The sequence below is a fragment of the Pseudochaenichthys georgianus genome, chromosome 3 (genome assembly GCF_902827115.2).
Source record: "Pseudochaenichthys georgianus chromosome 3, fPseGeo1.2, whole genome shotgun sequence".
Classification (NCBI taxonomy): Eukaryota; Metazoa; Chordata; class Actinopteri; order Perciformes; family Channichthyidae; genus Pseudochaenichthys; species Pseudochaenichthys georgianus.
Genome location: NC_047505.1, coordinates 47,246,448 through 47,269,994, shown reverse-complemented (window position 1 = coordinate 47,269,994; position 23,547 = coordinate 47,246,448). Strand labels below are relative to the sequence as shown.

The following is a 23,547-nucleotide window of genomic DNA, read 5'->3' as shown; positions in this document are numbered from 1 at the left end:
GTAGTAGTAGTAGTAGTAGTAGTAGTAGTAGTAGTAAAAAAAAAGTAGTAGATGTGTACTTTGTTTGGATATGTTTGTGTTTTGTTGTGTGCAGTCTGGATTAGTAGTGCCGCACTATATCTGAAAAAGAGATGGTACGCATTTAGGAGAGGGTTATGTGCAGTACCTGTGGGATGGTGTTCATACGGTTGTAGCGCTGCACCAGTTCATCTTTGGTGGGCATGCGGTGCTGTCCTTTCCCCATCCCTGCAAGAAGCAGCACACAGAGAGCAAACAACCAGAGTCAGAGCGACCTCAGATCTGTGAGAAACCTTCCTCTCCTGTCTGCAGCTGCTGGTGCACAGGAAGCATTACCCACAGTGCTAACCTTCATATCAAGGTTGTTTGAAAAGGCTACTGAATATAGTTACATTTAGGAAATAAACTGCCACATGGGTTGCAACATTCAGCATCGAGACAAAAAGGTGAAGAAGTACCACTTTTAGTTTATTTATCATAACAATTGCCTTTTTTAATTATACCAATCATTCTGATATTTCAACTTAAAGGTGGGGTAGGTAATTCACTTCAGAAACGCTTTTTGTTATATTCCATGGAATGCTCTTAACATCCCGATAGCAATGAATACATTAAATGCTTTGACAATAAATACATTAATAAAATGACGACCAATCATCTGCCTCGGCCCGGCTAAAGTAACTGGACGGCCTACCTGCCTGTCAGCCTTCCATCTGTGCACAAACTTATCTCGTGCCCTCATTGGTCATGTGCGCATTCGTGTGTTGGAGGAGGTGCTCTGTAAGGAAGTCTGAAGGAAGGGGCAGATTCTTTCCGGCTGCGCACTTTCAAATTCTAGCGCACTCGAACTGGTTTCTCCATTCTTACCTACCCTACCTTTAAGTAGGTATTTGTTAATATTACTTTTATTATACAGTGTATAAGCTGATTTTAGTGCACTGTAATATGCTTATATTGCATGATAGACATGGACGCAGAGAAAGTGTCAGCATTGAATTTGATTAGGCAGGAAAGAGTAAAACAGAGAGATACCACAGATGGAAATTAGCTATTAGCTATAATCTGGCATATTGCATCTCTTCTCTTTGCTGAGATTAATGTTTTTGTATGCATGGTCCTTCTATAAATAAATAAAATACATTCCAGCAATTGAGCAGAGAATTATTATTTCTACATATTTCCTTGAAACTACAAAACCATTGAGTAGGGGTTTGTTAAAAATACTAACATGGGTTTGGCAACCTGGCAATCTAATTTCAAAATAATCGACAAAACACAAAAACCTAAACAAATATACCTTTAAAATGGTGTGAGAGCAGGAATACACAATGTAAGGCTGTCAGGGTTAAACTGCCTCTTCGACACAGGAGAAAGTAATATTAAAAGCCAACAAAGTAACACACACAGATCCAGTGACAGCTCCAATTTTCACAACCACGACATAATGTATGGAAGGCGGCACACAAGCTCGGAGAAAGAAGGCCCGAGGCCCAGCGCCCACAACGATCAAACACAACACAGAGCGGCACGACAAGAGAGCACGGGAAGATCCCACATGTGAAAATGAAGTGTTCCAGGATGATTATCAGGCCACGTTACAAACAGAGAGCGCACTCAGTCAACATGGTGGTATAAAGGGAGAGGGGGGGGGTGGGCTGGAGGGGTCTGAGTGGCGAGGAGTGATTCTTTCCTACCTGAGTATCCAAAAGAAATGCTGGAGATGGGGCTCAGATAGATGCCCTTTCCATACGCTGCCCCATGCAGCTTGGGTTTGAAAAGAGCAGGAAGGAAGGAAGGGTCACTGAGCAGTTGCACAAGACCACCTCACACACACACACACACACGCACACACACACACACACACACACACACACACACACACACACACACACACACACACACACACACACACACACACACACACACAGGAAAATCCAAAGACAGTGGATCGCAACAGCAAAAGAAAGAAGAGTAATTAATCCGGTAAACTCCTACGGCCCACACAGTCACACCTTTTAACTGCAACATATTTTCGCATGACACCATAATAAAGTCGAGAGAAGGTCATGTGATGCTCTTGAATCGCGTTTAAAATGACAACATGTTTTCCGGTTTGAACGTAAAGACGGTGAAGTATGATGAGGATTGACAATGACCATGAGCCTCCACACACAAGCATGTCCAGGATGAGGAAAAGGAAAAAGGACCACAGCTGTGACACGGACAAGTGTTCATGGACCGCGGAGAAACCACATGAAAGGCAGGAGAAACTCAGGGATGAAATGTCAGGACATGGCACATCTGGAAGAAAGCAAAAGGAGCAATAGACAAGAGGTTTTGTGTGATGGTTGGAGCTGGAGGCAGCCTCAGTCCTCCTCCTCATGTGAAACACAATGACAGAAGGGGGGGGGGGTGTCAATGCTGAAGGTGAAACAGGGAGGGGAAAGAGAAGCCAGACGAGATCAAAGATGGAGAGTTCAAAAAGTTGGAGAACAAAGCAGGCATAAATGAAACACATCAGCATGATAGAGCAATCACGGCCGACGTGAGTGTTTCAAAGAACCCTGAGATTTCACTTTTAATTGTTTCTCATCTATTTCCAGGACCTGTCGGTGTGTCTTCAAGCAGTCATTATCTGTCGCAAATGAGACAATTCTGCGCTCTCTAGTTCTCACTTCATCTTTTCTAGTTTTGTTAGAGTCAAATCAGAACGCAAATCAGGACCATAAATAGTTTTAATACAAAAGCAGACCAACATGCTTTTGTATTAAAACTATTGATGGTCCTGATTTGAAATTGTACCCATTTGGTAGATAGTAGTTTAATGAATTGAGGCAACTAAGTAGGCCTGCATTATTGCGCTCATGTTTTTCTGAATGTATATGATAATAATAATCTTTGAAACATAATTCACTTTATAATGGAAACATATTCAAATGACCTTTTTAAAATGGATCTGTACCAAACAGGGATTCTTTATTGAGTCTGTTGAATACAGTTGTTAGGCCAATACTCCAATCAGAATGATATTTGTACATACATTACCTTTACTAAATATTGCACTTACTGCTATTTGGATACCACACAAGTCCCTAAAACGATTTTCTATAAAAGTTCGATAAATTGCAGCACGATTGCTCAGCTCAAGTTTGAAAACAGCAAGTGAGGTGCCAGTTACTGACCTTTTAGTGAAGCCCTCCTTATTCACCCACAGGAAGTCTATACTCACTACCATGGAGCTTGTCCTTTGCATCCTCCAGCTTCAGACCTAGCCTACTCAGTGCTCTAGGTGGTTCGCCCCCACGGGGCACACAGACAGCCTCCAACATCACAGCGGACACCACAGCCCCCCCCCTCCCTTTGTCCCACAACAGGATGAGACGTGCTGTCCGCTGCTGTCTGCCTCACAGAGCAGCAGACATTGGTCGGGAAGATCTAACCGTGTGCCCCGCTCGCTAAAATGCCAAATGCAAAGCTGACGAAAGGGAAGCTGGCATCCATTAACTGCAAAAATGAATCAGCCGGACAGCGAGCCTGCTCTATCAGAGAGCAGGCTCGCTGTCCGAGAGGAGATGCATCGTAAATTCCAGAGAACTGCCAGGGTTACGTACCTGCAGTTTGGTATACGAGGCATTGACTAGTCCATTTCTCAGAACAGAGTGCCAGTTCTCTATATGGGAACCACTAGAGCAAGTGTAGAGAGAGGGAGAGATAAGAAAGAAGAGATAAAACAAAGTGCTGTGTGAATATAAACAGTGTGCAACCACCGGTGGGTGGTGGGCCAGATCCATGCTCGAAAGTACACTGTCACATCTTCGCTGTAACCTTTGACTTTCATTATAGGGGTTACCAAATGGAATTGAGTGCAGGAATGAGTACTAAAACACAGGAAGGAGTTGGCCTTTTACCACTTCCGATTCCCTCGACTCAAAGGTTCATTTATAAAAACGTCTTTGGTGAGGAGATGTTCACCCTTATAGTGGATGTGTGAAGCTTAACGTGTCTTAAATACAGCAGTTGCTAAAAAAGTGTCTTGATGAGACGATTACACGTCATCAAGCTGCATGTTAGCCACCTTTAGCTCAGCAGCGATGAGTTGAAGTCATAGTTAGCTTCAAGTGTTTTCATTTACACAGTCACACAGCGGTGGTTCATGTGTGGAGATTATCCTGCTGAACAAAATGTGTAAGTATCATAAATGTTTGTTTGCATCAAAGCATATTTTCGAAATGGAGAAATCCAACTGGCTTTTATTGAGGGAGAATTTCAGCCTGCAAATATGCATCGTCACTGGATAACTCCATCATTTCCTTTACTATTATAATATTGATTTTCTCAATGTCAGGAAATATTACTGTAAAAAAAGCAATGAAATGTGTTACTTGAGAATTGCTGCTTTTTACTTCAGAATTGTTTTAAACCTGTTAAGAATTCATAAAGAGAGTTTATTCAAGCTCTCTATTTTTGCAAAAATTTTGTACATCATCACAGTACTCCCAATTTAAATGACTGAATGCTAAAAGATATTATAAAAATGAAGATCAAAGATAACAACCCATCACTGATGTCTTCAGCACAGTATGGGTTATTTGAATACATCTCCCAAGACAGGTCTTAAAATAAAATAAACAGCCGTGTCATGAGTGCTTTTATCTTTAAACTAGTTTTGAAGCTATTATTAATATAACGTATATATGCTTTTAATTGATTCCTTCCCAAATCTCGCTGAAATGTATTTATATTTTCTATTAATCTATTTATATCAATGTCAAATCACGGCAGCCAAGCCGACATAACATTTCCTGTTGAGACATTTTGTAGCATTCACCAGCGTAGAGACAGTGTCAGCGCTGCTCATGTGTTATCTGTCCCACATGGGCCGTGTGCCTTTAAAATATTCAGCAGAGCCCCATCTGCTACAGTACCAATCTCCATCTCACAGATACTGCTGGCTCCATGTGCTGGCGAGCCATTCGGTTTCTCAGTCCAAGCGAGTGGTCAGCGCTCGGTGCTGTTGTTTGTTATGGTTCCATTAAAATCAGCTCGAGTTGCTACTCCATCCGCAGCATAATGACCAGGTGCTCGAGAGAAGAGTTCATGCTCGACACAGTGTTCTGCTGTAATGCTAGATTATGCATGCGTTTCAGGGACGATGCTGGAGTCAAGATCAATTATGTAGAGTGAGTGATTTCTCACGTCATATTTACAGCCAAAGCTTAACAATAGAAATAACTACATTAACATATTTTACAATAGCCTAAATCATTTCTGTAACTGTGACTTCACAAGCTATGCTTCAAATGAGTCATTCAATTATACAGGAGTGGTTATGCTTAATTCGAGTCAATAATGTATGTTTTTTTTTACTTTGGGAAAATAAATCATGAACATTAACTTGATTTGTCACATTATATTTGTCCAAAATCCACAAGCTTAGCAACATAATAACCACAAAATGTAACAGCATTATTGTGTGACTCTCTACAAGCTATAAGCTTCAAAGTAGTCATTCAGCTAAAACATAAGAGCCTTGATGGGATGCATGCTGTGTCGGCTAATGAGAGGAACAGAGGGGACTCACTGGAAGGCGAAGGTGCTGCCATAAAGCTTCTTGGCAGTGCGGAAACGAGCCTCCTTGGCCGGGGGGCTGCTGAGCAGCAGGAACTGGTGGGAGGTGTGCATGAATTTCAGTTGCTAGCACAATGAGGTCATGAGGGAATGTGAGAGAGCAAGAGAGACAAAAAGAGAGTGAGTATGAAGCACTTAACGACAGAACGTAGGAGTAATAAGAAACTGATTTGATAAAGGGCATTCGAGGGGAAGCCATTCTTGTTTCCTACCCTACTCAGAGGCAGCTTGACAATATGAGACCGGTTACTGGAAATTATCCTGCAAACACACACAGAGAATATCATAAGCCTTTTCAAAACGTATACGCTGACCTAGGAATAGCAGGAAAAACACAAGTGTTACTAATAATATTATAAATGGCTTTGTTCTGTTCATGTGTCATAGTAAGAACACAGTGTGCAAATGAGCCAACGTTCACAATATCAGGATTCTAAAACCAGCCAAATGAAATCCATCATTATTTATGAAGGGGATCGAATTCAGTAAGAGTTTTTGTAGTGTTGATAACAAAGGTGGTTATGGTTGTTTGTGACATTTTCATGTACTTAGTTTGATCCTGATGTTTCGGGATGTTCGAATCGACAGCAATTATAGGTATTATCAGTATATAATCACGAGGTCGCCTGCGAAAAAGAGGGTCAGTGGGTTGCTGTGTCACAGCGACTATTAGTTTGCTTCGCTAAAATGTACAACTGTGCTTTTGTAAAATGTCAAAATGTCTCCATAATAAGGCAGATTGCCATAAGCAATTCTTTTATCTAATATAGTAAGTTTGACATGCTTTCTTCTGGTGTGAAGAGCTTTGCCTGTCCTCTCTACTCACCACTGTAGCAGGGGATGTGCCAAGGGGTCCAGCTTGTCCATCTGCTTCTTGATCTCTAGATATGAGCCCTGGGGGGAAAAAGCATACAAGCATGTGTTGTTTGCAGATATTAGGATGTTGTTTTCCAAAAGCCAAATGAGGAGTTGTTCAGACACAGTCCTATGATGTGATTTATACAAAGTGTGGATGCAGCCAAGCCACAGTGGGTACACAAGTAATATAAGGAAGTGAAGAAAAAACCGTTGAAGAGGTAAACTAATCCTGTGTAATGGACATTTTCAAACATTGGGTAGACATACAGGAGAGTGATGATCTTATATAAACTAAAAAACATCATCTATACATTAAGACTAACTCCACTGTGGCCCTTCACTTCTGTCCCTCCCATCTTCTCCTTGTACCTGTGTCATTTCACGAATGGACATGACGCTGTCCAATGCTTTCTGCAGTCTCTCATAATTCTTCTTCTGTGTTCATCGGTTGAGCCAAACATCCATTGTATGCAATGACAGAGGGAACAACATACAGACATCTAAAATCACTTGTAGACACAAAAGTTTGACAACATATTGATACTATTTCTTAATTCTTCATATCAGTTTATGAAAAATACATAATTCATTACGCTGCACTTCAAAGATACAACTAATGATGTAATGTTAAGCATAGATGTGACATACCTACATGCATTACGCTTGTAAACAATTACATATATATTCTAGTTTTGCTCTGACAGCATTAGTGGTATTGAATCTTGGAATAAAATGTGTTTATCATTTAGAAAGCACGATCCTAGAAGTGGGGATGCTGACCTTTGGGTTGAAGGCCAGAGTCTTGGGGTCATTGGGGTCAACGACTGATGGGTACGGCTCGAAGATGATACTCTTACGAGGGGATTCAAGTGCAGCTCGACACATCGCCACAAGAAGGTCCACCACCTGCAGGCAGAGGGATTTTATAATTACATTTTATTCCTTTATTGGATGTTGTTATTTACCGTACTTTTCGGACTATAAGCCGCGACTTTTTTTCCCATTTTTTTTGTACAGCTAACGGCCACTAGGGAACCTCCTAGATCTATGGATTTTACAGGTAAAATTAACCACCTTTAACTCTATGGGCTCTATGACCGGTCCGCGCCCGCCACCTCTAAGCGGCGGGCTCCAGCAGGAAAAGCTGGAGGCCGGAAAAGAGTGAGACAGGTAGCGCGCCAAAGTAAAAGTGGAACCGAGAGACAGAACGAGAGCAAGACAGACGGACAATTTAGCTGCTGCGCCTTATATGCAGGTGCGCTTTATAGTCCGAAAAGTACGGTACTTATTTAAATGCTTTTATTGACAGTGCAATCAATACCACAGAAATATCTGCCTCAGTTCCAATAAAACGTATAAACTAAATACATTTATTTTGTAACATATAAAGTCATTCTTTGATCTTAAATCCGAAAGAGTATTTAGGGGGGTTACAAAAATACAAATAAATAGAATTATGTCATTTACTATCGTGTTGTCATCACCTCTGCTCCAGTACTCATACATGATCATATATTATTATAGGTTAAGCTACCCAGCGGCAAATGAAGTAGTTCAAATAAACCCCACATTTAAGTGCAACAATGAAGCGATGAACACATTAATGCTTCAATAATTAGAATACTATAACGTGTTATGTATGATTCTTAAATAGAGCCATACTGCATAATGAGTACTTTTTGAAAGATATACTTTTGTGACTCGATCCAAAATTCAAATGGGATTTTGGGGGACTATCGCAGGAATAAATTACAAATAATATGTGCATAATGAAATCATATACTATCGGTTGTGTGGTCGTCACCTCTGCTCCTGTTGCCACCTCCTCTGCTGCTCCGGACATCACACCCAGAGTGTAGAAGGAGAACACACACAGCTCCCTGGTGCACACAGCCGGCTATACAAACACACAAAGCCATGCACACAGACAAAGAAAGATAAAAATACACGCTTTTCAATGTGTGCTGGATATCATATAAAAGCACACGCACACAGACACTGACGCACACTCCCTCTCTCTCTTCATCTCGCTCCTTCACAACTACCATAGCGGAAAATCCATTAACAGGATCATGGTACTAATAGAGAGAGAGAACATCACACACATGCTATTCATAACATTGGATGTATGAACCAATATGGAATGGTTTATAAATCCATACTGTAAGTCCATTTCTTGTCGCTCATAATGGGCGGTTCTGGAGGGCCAATGCCCCTGTAACACTGTGCTTGGAACCCCCTGTGGCCCCCCTCCAAAAGAATAAATCAATGATGATGCCATTTGTGATAGTGCGGCAGCCAGTACTGTGCTGTATTGTGGGCTTAAGATAACAGGAATGGGTATTTTTTAGTAATGTAATTAAATACATCGAAAATAAGTTACTCAAACAAATTCTCTTACTTAGACAAATACCAAAAGATATTAAGAAATAAAATAAAAACAACGTTCGGCTGCATAAATAATGTATTTATTGCCCCAAACAGCATTTTGGTTAATGTGTTAAAAAAAAATGCTAACGTCATTGACACAAATTCTGTTTTTAAAACAAAATAAAAATAATGTTTTTTGACTTTACACTGAACTGAAGAAAGTTTAAATCTTGAACACTGTCTTTGTCTCCCTTGTCCAGCATCATGTGCCCCTCTCATTCACACAAGCTCTAGAACCGCCATTGTGGCTCACACCTTCAGCATGGATCCATTCTGAAAGACGTGCTGCTCGTCACACACCACGCAGTACTCGTTGAGCGTGGGGATCCTCTGCTCTGAGTACTTCATTATCTGTTGGGAGAAAAAGCAGAGTGGCGCTCTCAGTTATAATTTCTACCTCCAGCGCTGTAATAGAATAAAGATGAATTAAGCAGCAGGAATGTCACAAAACATTCAGTACAGCGGCTTCGACCAGTGGGGGAGCGTAACTAAGTGCATTTACTTAAGTTCTGTACTTAAGTAACAAATAGAGGTGCTTCTACATGACTTGAGTGTTTTTACATTATGCTACGTTGTACTTTAACCTAACTTTATTTTGAAGGCAAATGTTGTACTTTTTACTCCACTGAATACATTTTACAGCATTATCTACTTCGCAGATGTACTACTACAAAACACAGACATCTGATATATTATTAAAGGTTAAGATACTTAGCAGTATACAAACATTTTCAAATACACCCCACCTTTGCAAAATGGAGTGCAATCATAATTATAAAACAATAATTATTATTGTAGTAATTGTATTAAGGTAACACAAGCTCCATTTTGATTGCAGGACTTTTAATTGTAAGTTAGTCATTTTAAACTGTAGTATTGCTACTTGTATATCATTCTGAAATGGAGCATTTTGAATACTTTTACGTATATATTTAAGTATATTTTGATGCTTATACTTCAACATAGGTTACATTTTTAATGCAGGACTATTACTTGTAACTAAGTATTTGTTCACTGCAGTGTTGCTACACATATCATTCAGGAATGCACACAATAAGTAATTGCAGTTTTTGTACTTATACTTATAGTATATTGATTGTTGCTAATACTGTTGTACTTTTACTTGAGTTGTATTCTGAATGCAAGACTTTAACTTGTAACTGAGTATTTTTACACTGTAGTATTGCTACTTTTACTTTAGAATTGACGAGTACTTCTTCTACCTCTTGCTACAACTGGTTAAACCCCCCCCCCCCTCTGCTCCCAGCTCATATCTCCCCGGGGTCTGACCTGCACTAAGAAGCCATACTCCAAGGTAGGGATGTTCTTGCAGTGGCCGCCCGCCTGGGATGAGAAAAACAATTCAATCAGCTGCCTCGTGGTAATCTGCGCAGGGGCCCTGGCCGCCGGGACAGCCACAGTCTGATGAGTCAAGTGAAGACAAAGCATTATGGGAAACGGCGCAGCAGCCATGTTACGGTGGGGGGGAGGAAAGACTCAGGTGGGAAAAGTGCAGGTGGCAGGTGACTGAGAAGAGGGTAAGAGTGGGTTACAGAGGATTAAAACAGAAATATACAGTGACTTAGACAGCAGGCAGCAGCAGCATTTTGCTTCATGAGTTTCTACACAAACGCAGTGTCAAGGTTCAGAGCTGAGACATCAACACTGTGACCACAACTTGACATGTGAGTGAAACATGTTAAAGACTAATAACAGGGTTTCTGCCGGTTTCAACAAGTTCCATTCAGGTTTCAGAAGAACATTTTAAGAATGCATTGACTACAATATAAGATACATTTGTGTTTTTGGAGTCAAACAGGCATAAATATGATTGGAAATGAGGACGAATGAAAATTATCATATAATTGTTTGAAATACAATAATCAACTGACATGTTTGAAGTGAAAAAGTGATGTACAACATCAATAATATGTACAGATAAAGTAAAAAAAAAACCTTTCTTTTGAATGTAGTATAAGCAAAGAAATACAAAAATCCTGACAACCCTCTTTTTTTGTAGGTCAGACAACAGTAAAGCATTCATTTTAAGACCTATAAAATCAAGTAAGGACGATGTTAGGACTTCATTTCAGCAACTTTTTAAGGACCTTCTGAAACCCTGACATAAGAAGGAGAACAGTGGGATTGTGTTAATTCCTCAAATGAACATTTCAACTGAGCGATGTGTGATTGATGCCCAGTACAGGCTGACACTGACCTGGCTGTTGGGGGGGTAGCTGAAGAGCTCCCCTTTGGGGTTCTTCATGGTGCACGAGATGGAGCGGTTCATCAGGCGCGTCACCCTCAGCTCAGGGACGCTCAGCTTCCCTTTCAAAACGGTGTCTTGGATCAGAGGAAAACTTGGAGACCTAAAAAATAAACAAGACAAAATTCATGCATATTACTTTACCAAGCATGTATCTATCTTTCTTAATAATAATAATAATAATAATAATAATAATAATAATAATAATAATGGGTTCCATTTATAAAGCACTTCATATTTGATTTCAAATCCCGAAGTGCTACAAGTAGTGAGCATGAACAGTATAAATAAACATTACACAACACGGTAGAATTAATAAAAAAGCAATACAAATAAATAAAAGGGTGATAAAAAGGTCTAGGCAAAGGCTCTTTTGAAGAGATGGGTTTTGAAAAGCCTCCACGGTCTGTGGTGCTCTCATTTGGTTGGGGAGAGCATTCCACAAGCTGGGAGCAGCCGAGCAGAAGGCCCGGTCTCCCGTAGTACGGAGCTTAGTCCTGGGGGGTTTGAGGAAGTTGGAGTTGCTGGAACGGGTGGTCCGCAAGGAGGTATGGGGGGTGAGGAGTTCCTTGAGGTAGGGAGGCTCTAACTTGGAACGCCAAAACAGAAATGTGTTTGTTGTGTCAGAAGTGTATTGTTTGAAAAATACATACATATCGTCAGTGCCTGGTTAATGTTATAGTGCAATGTATTAAAGAAATACACACGCTACACTTACATTATTATATCAGCTTGCACAAACTACAATCTGTTAGTTGCTAGCTGTTGTTATACAATTATCACCATCACTTTTATCCATGTACTCTCTTGAAATGAGACTCCTGTCAAGTAGTAAGCATGTCAAGATAGCAGTTGTGAGGCTGACCTCCATCGGGGGGGGGGTCGAGATACGATCCCAGTGCACCCTTCACTGTCAAAGCATCACACAGTCGGACAGAGGCAGAGGAGAGTAATCCCCCCTTGGTTGTGGTTTAGAGTTTGAGTCCATCGGACACATGCAAAGTCAGATATTTTGCTCCTGCTTGTCTTCCTTGCTCCAGTCTTCAAAAGCACAGACCCCCACAAAGTACTTATTTCACTGTCTCTCTCTTGTCCAACAGACATCTATGGACTTGGGATATAGCTCACATGCATGTTGGTAAAGTAAACGTATTAATATAGCACTTTTCTAGATTTGATGTTGCAAAGAGCTTCCCAATAGATCAAAGGAGAAAGTCAAAAGAAAGGAATTCAAATTCAAAGTGAAAAATACAATAGAAATTTAAAAATGAACACAAACTGTAGACATCATCTCATGAAACAGGATATTCCCTAGTAAGTATCCAGAAAGAGGACTAGGTACAGGCTGAATCACAGAAATAAACGTAATCCTCAACCTTCTGTTATCTCCTAAAAACCTACAATCGAACAAAGCTGAATCGTCATGTAAAAATAGCATCATTTTAGTTACAGGAACACTTAAAAATATCTTACGACTTCCCAAAAGTGCAAGAACATTGGCAGATGTAATGCAAAAAATACCACAAAAATAGCCTGATTGTGTTCTGGAATTGAGGTCATTTCAAAACGGTAAGTGTTTAGAAAATAGATCAGGACATGTCCTAATACAATGTTCAAGACGTCAGCAACTTAACTGAGCATCACATCACAGTATAACAGCTTAACTCCTTGTTGACGTGTTGATTTTGTAATGGAATTATCATTGCTGAAAATGTGTGTTTATTTAAAAATAACAATCTATTGTTCAAAGAAATATGCTAATTTTCAGGTACATATTTGTATTTTGTCCCTCTTCTGTGACATTCAGAAAGGGCTTTATTCTTCTCATACTGCCTGTGCTGCAGCAACTCTTTTCACCCTCTGTCTGAAACCAGAGCCCAGTCTGCTCTGATTGGTTAGCTGGCCGGCTGTGTTGTGATTGGTCAACCGCTTATTACATGTGTTGGAGGGCTAGCCAATAGAAGCATGTGTGTCACATAGTGATGTGATTATGTTACGGAAGTAAACAAAGGAGTCAAACTTGAGGCGGGGGGGGGGGGAGTGTGTGGGAGAGAAACTTTGGGATTAGAGCCTTTCCAGAACATTTACATGCACACAAACCTATGTAACACACTGCAGGAAAAGGCATAATCGGGCCCCTTTAAATGTGTAGCATGCTGTCTATGAAACACAGTCACGGATGTTAGGATGTCTTGAAAGAGATATAGAGAGAGAGAGCAGGGGCGGTTCTAGGGGGGGCAGTGCCCCCCTAACACTGACCTCTGACCCCCCTGTAGCCCCCCTGAAAATGAAAAGTGAAAAAAATGAAAAATGTATGATTTATTGAATGACGGAATAGGCGGAACTAACGTTATTCGTCATTCTAGTCGGACCCATTAGAGCGGTGCACTCAGGACCCATTAGAGCGGTGCACTCACTTTCACTGTCCGGCTGAAGCGAGCCTCTGATGATCATCTTGGATCATCAGAGGCTGTTGCATCCAAGAAAGACTGATTGAAACCTACGTTTCGAGAGACTACCACGATAATTGAAGGTGAGTTAAACTATTGTATCCGTGTAATTGTAGATGTAAAGTAGAGAAGTAACTGTTCATCGCCTTTATTTTCATATAAATATGATATGGTGTTAGTGCAAAAATTGTACTATAACTTAAAGGTGGGGTAAGTAATTTTGGAGAAACCAGCTCGAGTGCGCTAGAATTTGAAAATACACAGCCGGAAAAAATCTGCCCCTTCCTTCAGACGTCCTTACAGAGCCCCTCCTCCAACACACACGAACGCGCACATGACCAATGAGGGCACGAGATAAGTGTGTGCACAGATGGAAGGCTGACAGGCAGGTAGGCCATCCAGTTACTTTAGCCGGGCCGGCTCAGATGATTGGTCGTGCTTTTTACAGTGCTACGGCTTCCACTGATGACATTTTTTTATGGATTTATTGTCAAAGCATTTAATATATTTATTGCTATTGGGATGTTAAGAGCATTCCATGGAACATAACAACAAGTGTATCTCGACTCGAGCCGGTTTCTCAAACTTACCTACCCCACCTTTAAGCTGAAGCTAACAGTAATAACTATAAGATATATCTGAAATAAATAAGTGTACTGAAACAAATACCAATAACTGTATTGCATTGTTTTCTAATGCGCAATTACTTCATACTGTCTAGTTCTCTTTTTCGTCCTGCATTTATTGTGCCCCCCTCAGAAAATAACTGGCCCCCCAGTCAAATTGGTCTAGAACCGCCACTGAGAGAGAGAGACCTACTTGGGTATGGGGGAGAAGATGCTGAGCCCGGCGCGGAACTTCTTGATGGTTCCCCCGGCTTTGAACCAGCTGTGCCTCTTCTCCTGCTGGGCCTTGAGGAACTCATTACTGAGGTGCTTCCACTGCTGCGAGGTGAAGGTGCTCAGGATCCTGATACGGCACAAATAAGGAAGATTGGTGAGTTAACATTGAAGTGGTGGATTATGCTTCTTTTTGTGTGAAAAAGTAAATAATCTGGTATTTGTATTTCTGATGCTGCACATTTGAGGTTACAATCCCCAAGAGTTTTGTTTAAATAAATGTATGTTAAGTCACTATATTTCACCCACTGATGAAAGTATTATATTTGCACTAATGTGAGCTGGACAATTTGGAGATATTCCAGGAAAACATTGTGTATAAAGTGTCTCCTAATGCAAACCAAACAGTTCCTACAGCAGCTTCACATTAAAACATTAAACTGGTGAAAAACAAGTTAACATTTAGTGTGAACTAGTCGCAGGAAATGTGTTTAAACTTGACATTGGTTGCTATTCATAATCAAAAATGCAGCCGAAACCTGATAACAGTCTGTATTTTTGTAGATTTATTGCAGGGTAGAGTTTAGAGCACAGTGAAGTGTTAGATGAAGAGCTGCAGGCTGCACAACGCCAATTTCTCACAGCCAGGTAACAAAGTACTTTCAGTTTTTTGCAAACTCATGCCATGCGTCGCATGCAAAGCGGGTCGCAGTTGTTAACAGAATGATGGAAAAGGACTAGGTAGTAGGTACTGCCTGAAATCCTCATTGAAAAGAGAATAGTTTGTTTTGCTGCCACCAGTTTTCTTGGACCCAGGTGGGAAGTATTCACCTGCAGTTTCTGATACCATATTTATATTGGGTCTTAATCTTAAGTATTGCTAGTAGTAATTCACTCTGACATGTTCTTGGTGTCAAGAAAAACAACTTACTTTTTGAGCTGCAGGCCGAGGCTGAAGCCTTCTTTATTGGAGGGCTGGAACACCTCGACTGATGGCTCTGAGTAAAGATGACTAACATTATTACACAGAGCACAGAAACACACTCTCACTTCTCACTCTCCCTCTTGTATAGCACATATTGTACTCACCTCCCACGCTCAGTGAGTGGCACAAATACCTAAAGTCCCTCCCAGAAAACCAACATCCACACTGACATCTTTACTCACCAGGTCCATCGAGGTACTGAGAAAGAGAAAAGCGCAGTCTCAGAATAATGGGCTCTGTTCTGATAACTTTCCAAGCTGTCGCAACCTCCTCCTGAGTCAGACACACACACATACACACACACAGAGTTAGCATCCTAATTAGGGCCATTATTCATTGCATAAATAAATTACGAGCACACGATGCATTATACATGATGTGTTACTTTTCAAAATATCAACGTTGGAATAGTAATGGGGAGAGAAGGAGGAGGTGTGTGCAGGGAAAGAGGAATGCTGACTCACATCTAAGAAACTGATGTTAATGTGAAGATCGATGTCCACGTCATCAATGGTTCCATACTCCCTGCGAAGAGACGGAAAAAAACAGTCATTCAACATAAGTAATGAGATGCACTCAAACGTTTTCCATATCCCGTTGTGTTCTTTTCCTATTTCGCAGACAGTGCCTCGTGGAAATGAATACATTATGACTCTGAATTGTCTCATGTGCAAAATCTTTTCAAAATAGGTCTTACACAGCTGTGTTTCTGTGTGTGCTGTTGTGTTTCTGTACAGTACCTCACAGAGACAGCACTGTCAGTGTAGATGTCTTTCACTGCCTCGATATCTGCATCCAGCTGAGGGTGGCGGTACAGGTCCGCCGCACAGCTCCCCTGTAAACAGCAGTATATTAACACTGAAGCTCACAATTATACCCTTCAGTAACTCCATCTGTCATCATCCTAATGTGTTCATTTATTATATGATTTCCCCAGGACAATGCACAATGATCGACATCGCTTCACATGGGCCATAGAAGCCAACAAGCTAATTATCAGCGGTTGTCCAGATGTTAAAATGGCCATTAAAAAACACAAAGTGCACCACATGTCACATTTAACCCAGAGAAAGCAAAGCATGAACAGCTGAACAGGAACACAAAGCTAAGAGCGGTTCGGCAAGCATATCATGCAAAGGATGACATGTTATGTGCAGGAAATCAATACACAAACAATGTTAAGAACAGTTTTTATGATGCATATTTAACAGAAGGATGTTAAGAAACTGTGTAAGCTGTCCGATGTTTTCCTTTTTGGGACAACCATGTCCACTCTAATTCTTGATCCGTTTAATCTATGTTCAACATGTTTCTGAAGGCTGAATGTGGGGGGGCCGCTAATCCATCAAGAACACTGAATATTAACAAGCACTGTGAAACTTAATATGCATTTTCAAAGAGGCCATTCTATATCATATCATCACACTAGGAGGTATAGTACAGTAACGGGAGCATTTAGTATTAGTATCCATGCTTTAACATTGTTTCATTGGGGGACCGGTTGAGAGTTAATGCAGTATGTCATATGTGAGCATGGATATAAATCTAAGCACTTTAAACATTTGGATTTTAAACTGGGTGTTATTAAGGACACATTTGATATTGTTTCTATTTAAACCATTTAATTAGAACTTCTAACTATGTATTACTTCAACTATGTATTCACTGGTTTTAGATTTCTGTTCAGACTTCACTGCTTATGTTTGACTAATCTTAAACAGATTGTCAATTGCAACACTACAGCTGAGCTTATACAGAAACGTGTTTGAATTAATATAGGTTCTTCTCACATCAGCTGTGCGTCTGAATATCTCGCCTCAGCAAAGACTTTTGTCCAAATACATTTCAAAAACTGTAGGCATACATTTGTCCTTTTTCAGCTTTAAATGTCCTGAAATACATTCTGTGGTTACCTCAGTACATGTGCTGTCCTCCAAAGATAACAACTTATCCAAGTATTAATAACAACAGTTGATCTAAGTTTGTCATATTATGTCTAGACTTGAAGTCACACTCCTCTCCTGAGCTCTGAGTGCAGATCTTTCACTTTCATCCTTATCTTCACTGCGCTGCTTTCATGTTCTCTGGCTGCATAGAAATGAGCTCCAAGTTCCCAGACTGGATTTACATTTCAATCACAGGACTTGGAAGATAACAGTAAAAAGGATGACGAACAGATTAAGATCTTGTATGGAAGTGAAGCATTGATTAGAATATAATATATAAGAATAAATATATATATATAATATATAATATATAAGAATAATATAAGAATATTATATAAGAAATAGCATCCATATGTACATTTATTTTGTGTTGCTTGGGACTTCAAGTATGTTGACAAGCTAAACCTGTATAGTACTTGAGTGAAAAATCTAATATGTGCGATTGTCAGTTTTTAAACATTCATATTTTGGAGACAGCCCAGAACCTTGTCAAACATTGGGACATTGAATATCCTTCATATTAATGAATAATGTTTTCCCTGCATTAGGGGACGCATTAACATAGTCCATCTGCCCTACTAGAGCAACATATTAACTACTGGTTTACCATCAACCCACTGCATTATATTTTGTCTGAATATGCATAATGCTCAAACCAAATCCTCGGTCTGTGACAAAACCTGTGGTTTTCGGCAAAACCAACTCAAACAATCAAACACATTACAGCAGAGGATCTTGTAAGTCGGTAAAACACAACATACCCGAAGCCTTTTTACAGTTAGTTGGGAACTAAAACAGTATATTTGGTATAAAAATACCTACGTTTGAGAGTGAAGTAATGTGAAGCATTGCCAATCATTATAAAAAACAACATTTCCCGACATACAACCAGATGTAATGTAATGTAATCCAGTAGCCTGTGCTTTACCTGAATGCCATACAGGAACTGTTCCGACTCGTTCTCCCCGTCCGACTCCTCGTCTGTCCAACACTGGCCTTTGATGTCCTGTGGGCCCACACATTGTGAAAAGGCCATTATAGTGGAGCGGAAAGAAAATGCAACCTCTCTCTCTCTCTATCATCCTTTCATCTCACGTCCTTTCTCACATCTCCCTATTTAGCCTCGCGTTCAAAACACCCAGCTTCAAAACAATGCTTTATATAACATCTCAAAGAGAGACATGAAGAGGAGTGATCTATTTCTAAAAAGGCAGGAAATGCTCTAAATTCAACCTTCAAAAGAACACTCAATTTACGATCATTGATGAGATCCTTTTATGTTTTTTTGGAGAAAATAACCATGTCTGTTGTCATTTCCAGCAAAGCCTGATGCCCGGACGTCCTGTTGGCAAAACCTACAGTATTTAATCTACACATTGACATTAAGCTAATACAACATCCTAATGTCCATGAAAAGGCTGCACTCCTGTTAGCATTGACGGCAAAGTAATGTAATGTACCACTTTGGTACACCTTAAACACACCATGCATGGATGATACAGCTTAATCGTATGCAGTGGTTCCACCAATAGAATCCTAGCTGTCTTACCATTGGATCTGCTGTTCATAGGGCTCACTCAGACAGGTTTAAACCTTTGAATACTGCCGACCATTGCAGCGTATTCCCAGGTGGAAGGAACGAGAACGGAAATCCGGAGAGCTTCGTCTGACCACTTCTCTTTCTCGCACTCTTCAGAACTGCACAACCTGGGAGAAATAGACATTGCAAATCAGTAAAGGATGGACAACGTGAAACAAAGAGGCCATCATGCCTAGCTTTGTAAACGGTGCCCTCCTCCTTTTTTTCTTTCAATGGTCTGCACTTCACCTTGCCATGTTTCCTAGCAACAGCCATCTCTGGTTCCTTTCAGAGTGGCATTAATCACTGTGGAGAGAATGTGTGGGAGATATCTGCTGAGCGTTCAGTACCCCGGATGTATCCATTTCTTTGTGTTGTTTGTTTTCCCCCCAGCAAATGTACCTGAAGCACCAACAGTTGGCACACCTTTATTGAGCTAAGCGAATGATGTCATTGTTAAACTGACGTGTTTGATTGGCCGGGATGATTTATATGGAAGGAAATGGTTGAAGCGCCGTGTTATTCCTGGGTTAGCATAAGAAGAGGGCATTGTTTGCACACAGTGTTGAGAAAAACAAATAAAAGACATTTCCCAAGAATTTAAGAAAACACAATAAAGGTTGTCTATAAATGGTGGGGGAAATATTGAATATGAGGATACAAACTGTAAGGGAAAACAAAATGTGTGATATAACAGAGGCAGCTACTGTACACTGCATTTAATGGCGGCCCATCACATTTTGTGTCAGACATGTAAACAACGAGCGTGATGTTCTTTCAACAAGATGTAAAGCTGCAGATGCAGAGTTGCATAACGAACACTGCAGCATCAGAATACACATTACAATTTACATTGTGTAGTGGATGTGAAACCAAAATAAAAGACATTTCTTAATATTTAACAGTGCTGAATCTGACAATCAGAGACTGCATGGCAATGGCTTGGCACTCGAGAGCAGACGGCCTTAACGAAACCACTAAGCGTGAAGTCATCTATGCTATACATATGCCAATGTAATCAAATGAACACCAATTATACATCTGTCCCCTTGTTTGCTAACATAAGACACTAAGCTCATCTCTACCTGACATTGGGCTATTTTCCACAAAATGAAGATCTGTGTTTCTCTCCCTGGTCTTTTATTTGTGTCACGGCTCCTCCAGACATCCACTGCATCCTATTAAACAAAGCTCCCTCGTCATCACCATCTTCCGCTTCAGCTCCTCTCCTTGTCCCTATACGTCTGCTGCCCTGCCATATCTTTAACCCTGCCAGCACCTACACCAACCCCCCCCCCATCATTCCCATAGCTGCTGTCGTCTCACATACCAATAGAGTCGGCGGCATAATGAGCCCCCCACACACACACACATCCACCACGGCCGACCCCATTCTGATCATATTTAACACAAACACAGATGCAGTCAGGCGGATTTTCCCCTCCCCCCATGCTCCGCACCCCCACCCCATCCATCCACACTTACCTCCACAGAGGATGGAGACTCGGATGCCGTCCTTGCCTCAGCTGCTCCCCCTCTTAAAGGGCACACCTGCCTTTCTCTTTCTCCGTGGCTGTTTTCCACTGAAAATATAGATGACAATAACCCCATTAAAATAGGATTTGTTAGAGAAACGAGAGCCACTATTCCCAGTTCAGCGCTCTCAATGCGTGTGGTGTGTGTCTGCGAGCAATCCAACTGGTGTGTGTGTGAGTCTGTGTGTTTATCTATTGCAGATCTCTGCTGCTGCTGCTGTTGCTGCTACTGCTGCCTTGTATTTTGCCTGACAACACTGAGGGGTCTGAGCATGCTCAGTGAGATCAGGCAAGCAAGTCATGTGACCTGCAGCTGACTGCACTGCTACTGCTGAGAAATAAGGAGGAAAATGGCTCTACTTGTGTATATGCGTCTGCGTGTGTTGTGTGTGTGTATGATTGCATAAGTCAGTGTCTATTGCAGTTCAACCATGTTTGAAGTCAGATTATGGATAATACTGTCTCATCTAAATATATTAAATACAATGTGCTTTATACTTAAGCACTGCATGTTGTATAGACGCTGAAATGCATAAGCTTAGTTAATATAATATTACATTTATATTACAATAATAATAGTTGTATTTAGTAATATCAGAAACAAATATTGCAACAAATATCATTTCCTTTGTATCTATGATACACTGTGTTGTACGGATATGTGAGACAATTACCATCGGGCCTTAACGAGAGTTAATCAGTCTTAACCCTGATTATCTCAAGGTTCAATTTAAGAATTGACCTAAAAACTGAACATGCGTTAGTCTTACTGTCTGATCAGTGTGTGGCTGTAGCCAGGATATAGGAGAACATAAAGATATCTTTAAACATTCATTTGGCACACAATGCAGCAGCGTAAGGGCATTGACCACAATGGCACAATATACACTGAACAGAAATATAAATGCAACACTTTTGTTTTTGCTCCCATTTTTCATGAGATGAACTCAAAGATCTAAAACATTTTCTATTTACACAAAATAACCATGATTATTGCACAGGTGTGCCTTAGGCTGGCCACAATAAAAGGCCACTCTGAAACGTGCAGTTTTATCACACAGCACAATGCCACAGATGTCGCAAGTTTTGAGGGAGCGTGCAATTGGCATGCTGACAGCAGGAATGTCCACCAGAGCTGTTGCCCGTGAATTGAATGTTCGTTTCTCTACCATAAGCCGTCTCCAAAGGCCTTTCAGAGACTTTGGCAGTACATCCAACCGGCCTCACAACCGCAGACCACGTGTAACCACACCAGCCCAGGACCTCCATATCCAGCATGTTCACCTCCAAGATCGTCTGAGACCAGCCACTCGGACGGCTGCTGCAACAATCGGTTTGCATAACCAAAGAATTTCTGCTCAAACTGTCAGAAACCGTCTCAGGGAAGCTCATCTGCTCGTCGTCCTCATCGGGTCTCGACCTGACTCCGGTTCGTCGTCGTAACCGACTTGAGTGGGCAAATGCTCACATTCGATGGCGTCTGGCACGTTGGAGAGGTGTTCTCTTCACGGATGAATCCCGGTTTTCACTTTTCAGGGCAGATGGCGTGTGTGGGTGAGCGGTTTTCTGATGTCAATGTTGTGAATCGAGTGGCCCATGGTGGTGGTGGGGTTACGGTATGGGCAGGCGTATGGTATGGACGACGAACACAGGTGCATTTTATTGATGGCATTGTGAATGCACAGAGATACCGTGACTAGATCCTGAGGCCCATTGTTGTGCCATTCATCCACGACCATCACCTCATGTTGCAGCATGATAATGCACGGCCCCATGTTGCAAGGATCTGTACACAATTCCTGGAGGCTGAAAACATCCCAGTTCCTGCATGGCCAGCATACTCACCGGACATGTCACCCATTGAGCATGTTTGGGATGCTCTGGATCGGCGTATACGACAGCGTGTTCCAGTTCCTGCCAATATCCAGCAACTTCGCACAGCCATTGAAGAGGAGTGGACAACATTCCACAGGCCACAATCAACAACCTGATCAACTCTATGCGAAGGAGATGTGTTGCACTGCGTGAGGCAAATGGTGGTCACACCAGATACTGACTGGTTTTCAGACCCCCCCAGACCCCCCCAATAAAGCAAAACTGCACGTTTCAGAGTGGCCTTTTATTGTGGCCAGCCTAAGGCACACCTGTGCAATAATCATGCTGTCTAATCAGCATCTTGATATGCCACACCTGTGAGGTGGGATGGATTATCTCGGCAAAGGAGAAGTGCTCACTATCACAGATTTTTTCAGATTTGTGAACAATATTTGAGAGAAATGGTTATTTTGTGTATATAGAAAATGTTTTAGATCTTTGAGTTCATCTCATGAAAAATGGGAGCAAAAACAAAAGTGTTGCATTTATATTTTTGTACAGTGTAGAATGGGAAACATATTTGACACCGTTTATTTTGTCAATCCTGCTTATATTCTTATAATGCCTGGTACTTCTTGTATATGAACAGGTGTTCCAGGTTCATGTCTTCCCTATAGTGCAACTGGATAGAGGAGGTGGAAATGCAGATTGAAATAAAAATGTTTTTCTTTGCTACTAAATCAATATTCCAACATATAGTAATTGCCGTGGAACTTTCTGAATTACAACCACTATCTTTTTTTGTGGAAGAAATTACCTGTTCACTGAAATATTAAATTATTTGCATATCTATAACTTGTTAAACTAAGTAAAACACATCTAAATCTTGTTTCATTTTGTATTTTGCTTCCCCAATGTTCACCCTACTACTATGGAAAATCGATGTTTACAATTTCCTCATCTATTGTCTTTGCCTTTTTAATATTATGATAAATGTTATCATCATGCAATATTGATTTTTATGTTTTCTATGTGTGCCTTAATGGATATCATTTTATTTCTTCCCTCTTGTATTCATTAATTATAATTTAATTTGAGGTACCACTTGTACTCATACAGTAATAATACACACAATAGGGTGTCCTAACTGCTCACTGAGATGTATTTGAGCACATTAGCACAGTGTCTTACTGTACCT

At 40.8% G+C, this 23,547-nt stretch overlaps 1 protein-coding gene across 1 annotated transcript in view; it reads right to left on the bottom strand.

Annotated features, from left to right (window-relative positions):
• Positions 1-20,776, bottom strand: part of LOC117442733 (protein mono-ADP-ribosyltransferase PARP6) — a 24,043-nt gene extending 3,267 nt beyond the window's left edge. The window contains exons 1-21 of the mRNA XM_034078682.2: positions 20,485-20,776; positions 18,970-19,127; positions 18,349-18,426; positions 16,215-16,309; positions 15,939-15,999; positions 15,657-15,747; positions 15,421-15,487; positions 14,470-14,619; positions 11,153-11,303; positions 10,225-10,278; positions 9,190-9,285; positions 8,309-8,401; positions 7,285-7,410; positions 6,874-6,939; positions 6,473-6,540; positions 5,859-5,907; positions 5,600-5,712; positions 3,630-3,702; positions 1,713-1,782; positions 167-246; positions 60-114 (exon numbers count right to left, since the gene is read on the bottom strand). Of these exons, the coding sequence (XP_033934573.1) occupies positions 60-114; positions 167-246; positions 1,713-1,782; positions 3,630-3,702; positions 5,600-5,712; positions 5,859-5,907; positions 6,473-6,540; positions 6,874-6,939; positions 7,285-7,410; positions 8,309-8,401; positions 9,190-9,285; positions 10,225-10,278; positions 11,153-11,303; positions 14,470-14,619; positions 15,421-15,487; positions 15,657-15,747; positions 15,939-15,999; positions 16,215-16,309; positions 18,349-18,426; positions 18,970-18,972 (1,639 nt within the window). The 5' untranslated portion in view covers positions 18,973-19,127; positions 20,485-20,776. The remainder of the gene's footprint in view (positions 1-59; positions 115-166; positions 247-1,712; positions 1,783-3,629; positions 3,703-5,599; positions 5,713-5,858; positions 5,908-6,472; positions 6,541-6,873; positions 6,940-7,284; positions 7,411-8,308; positions 8,402-9,189; positions 9,286-10,224; positions 10,279-11,152; positions 11,304-14,469; positions 14,620-15,420; positions 15,488-15,656; positions 15,748-15,938; positions 16,000-16,214; positions 16,310-18,348; positions 18,427-18,969; positions 19,128-20,484) is intronic.
• Positions 20,777-23,547: the final 2,771 nt, after the last annotated feature.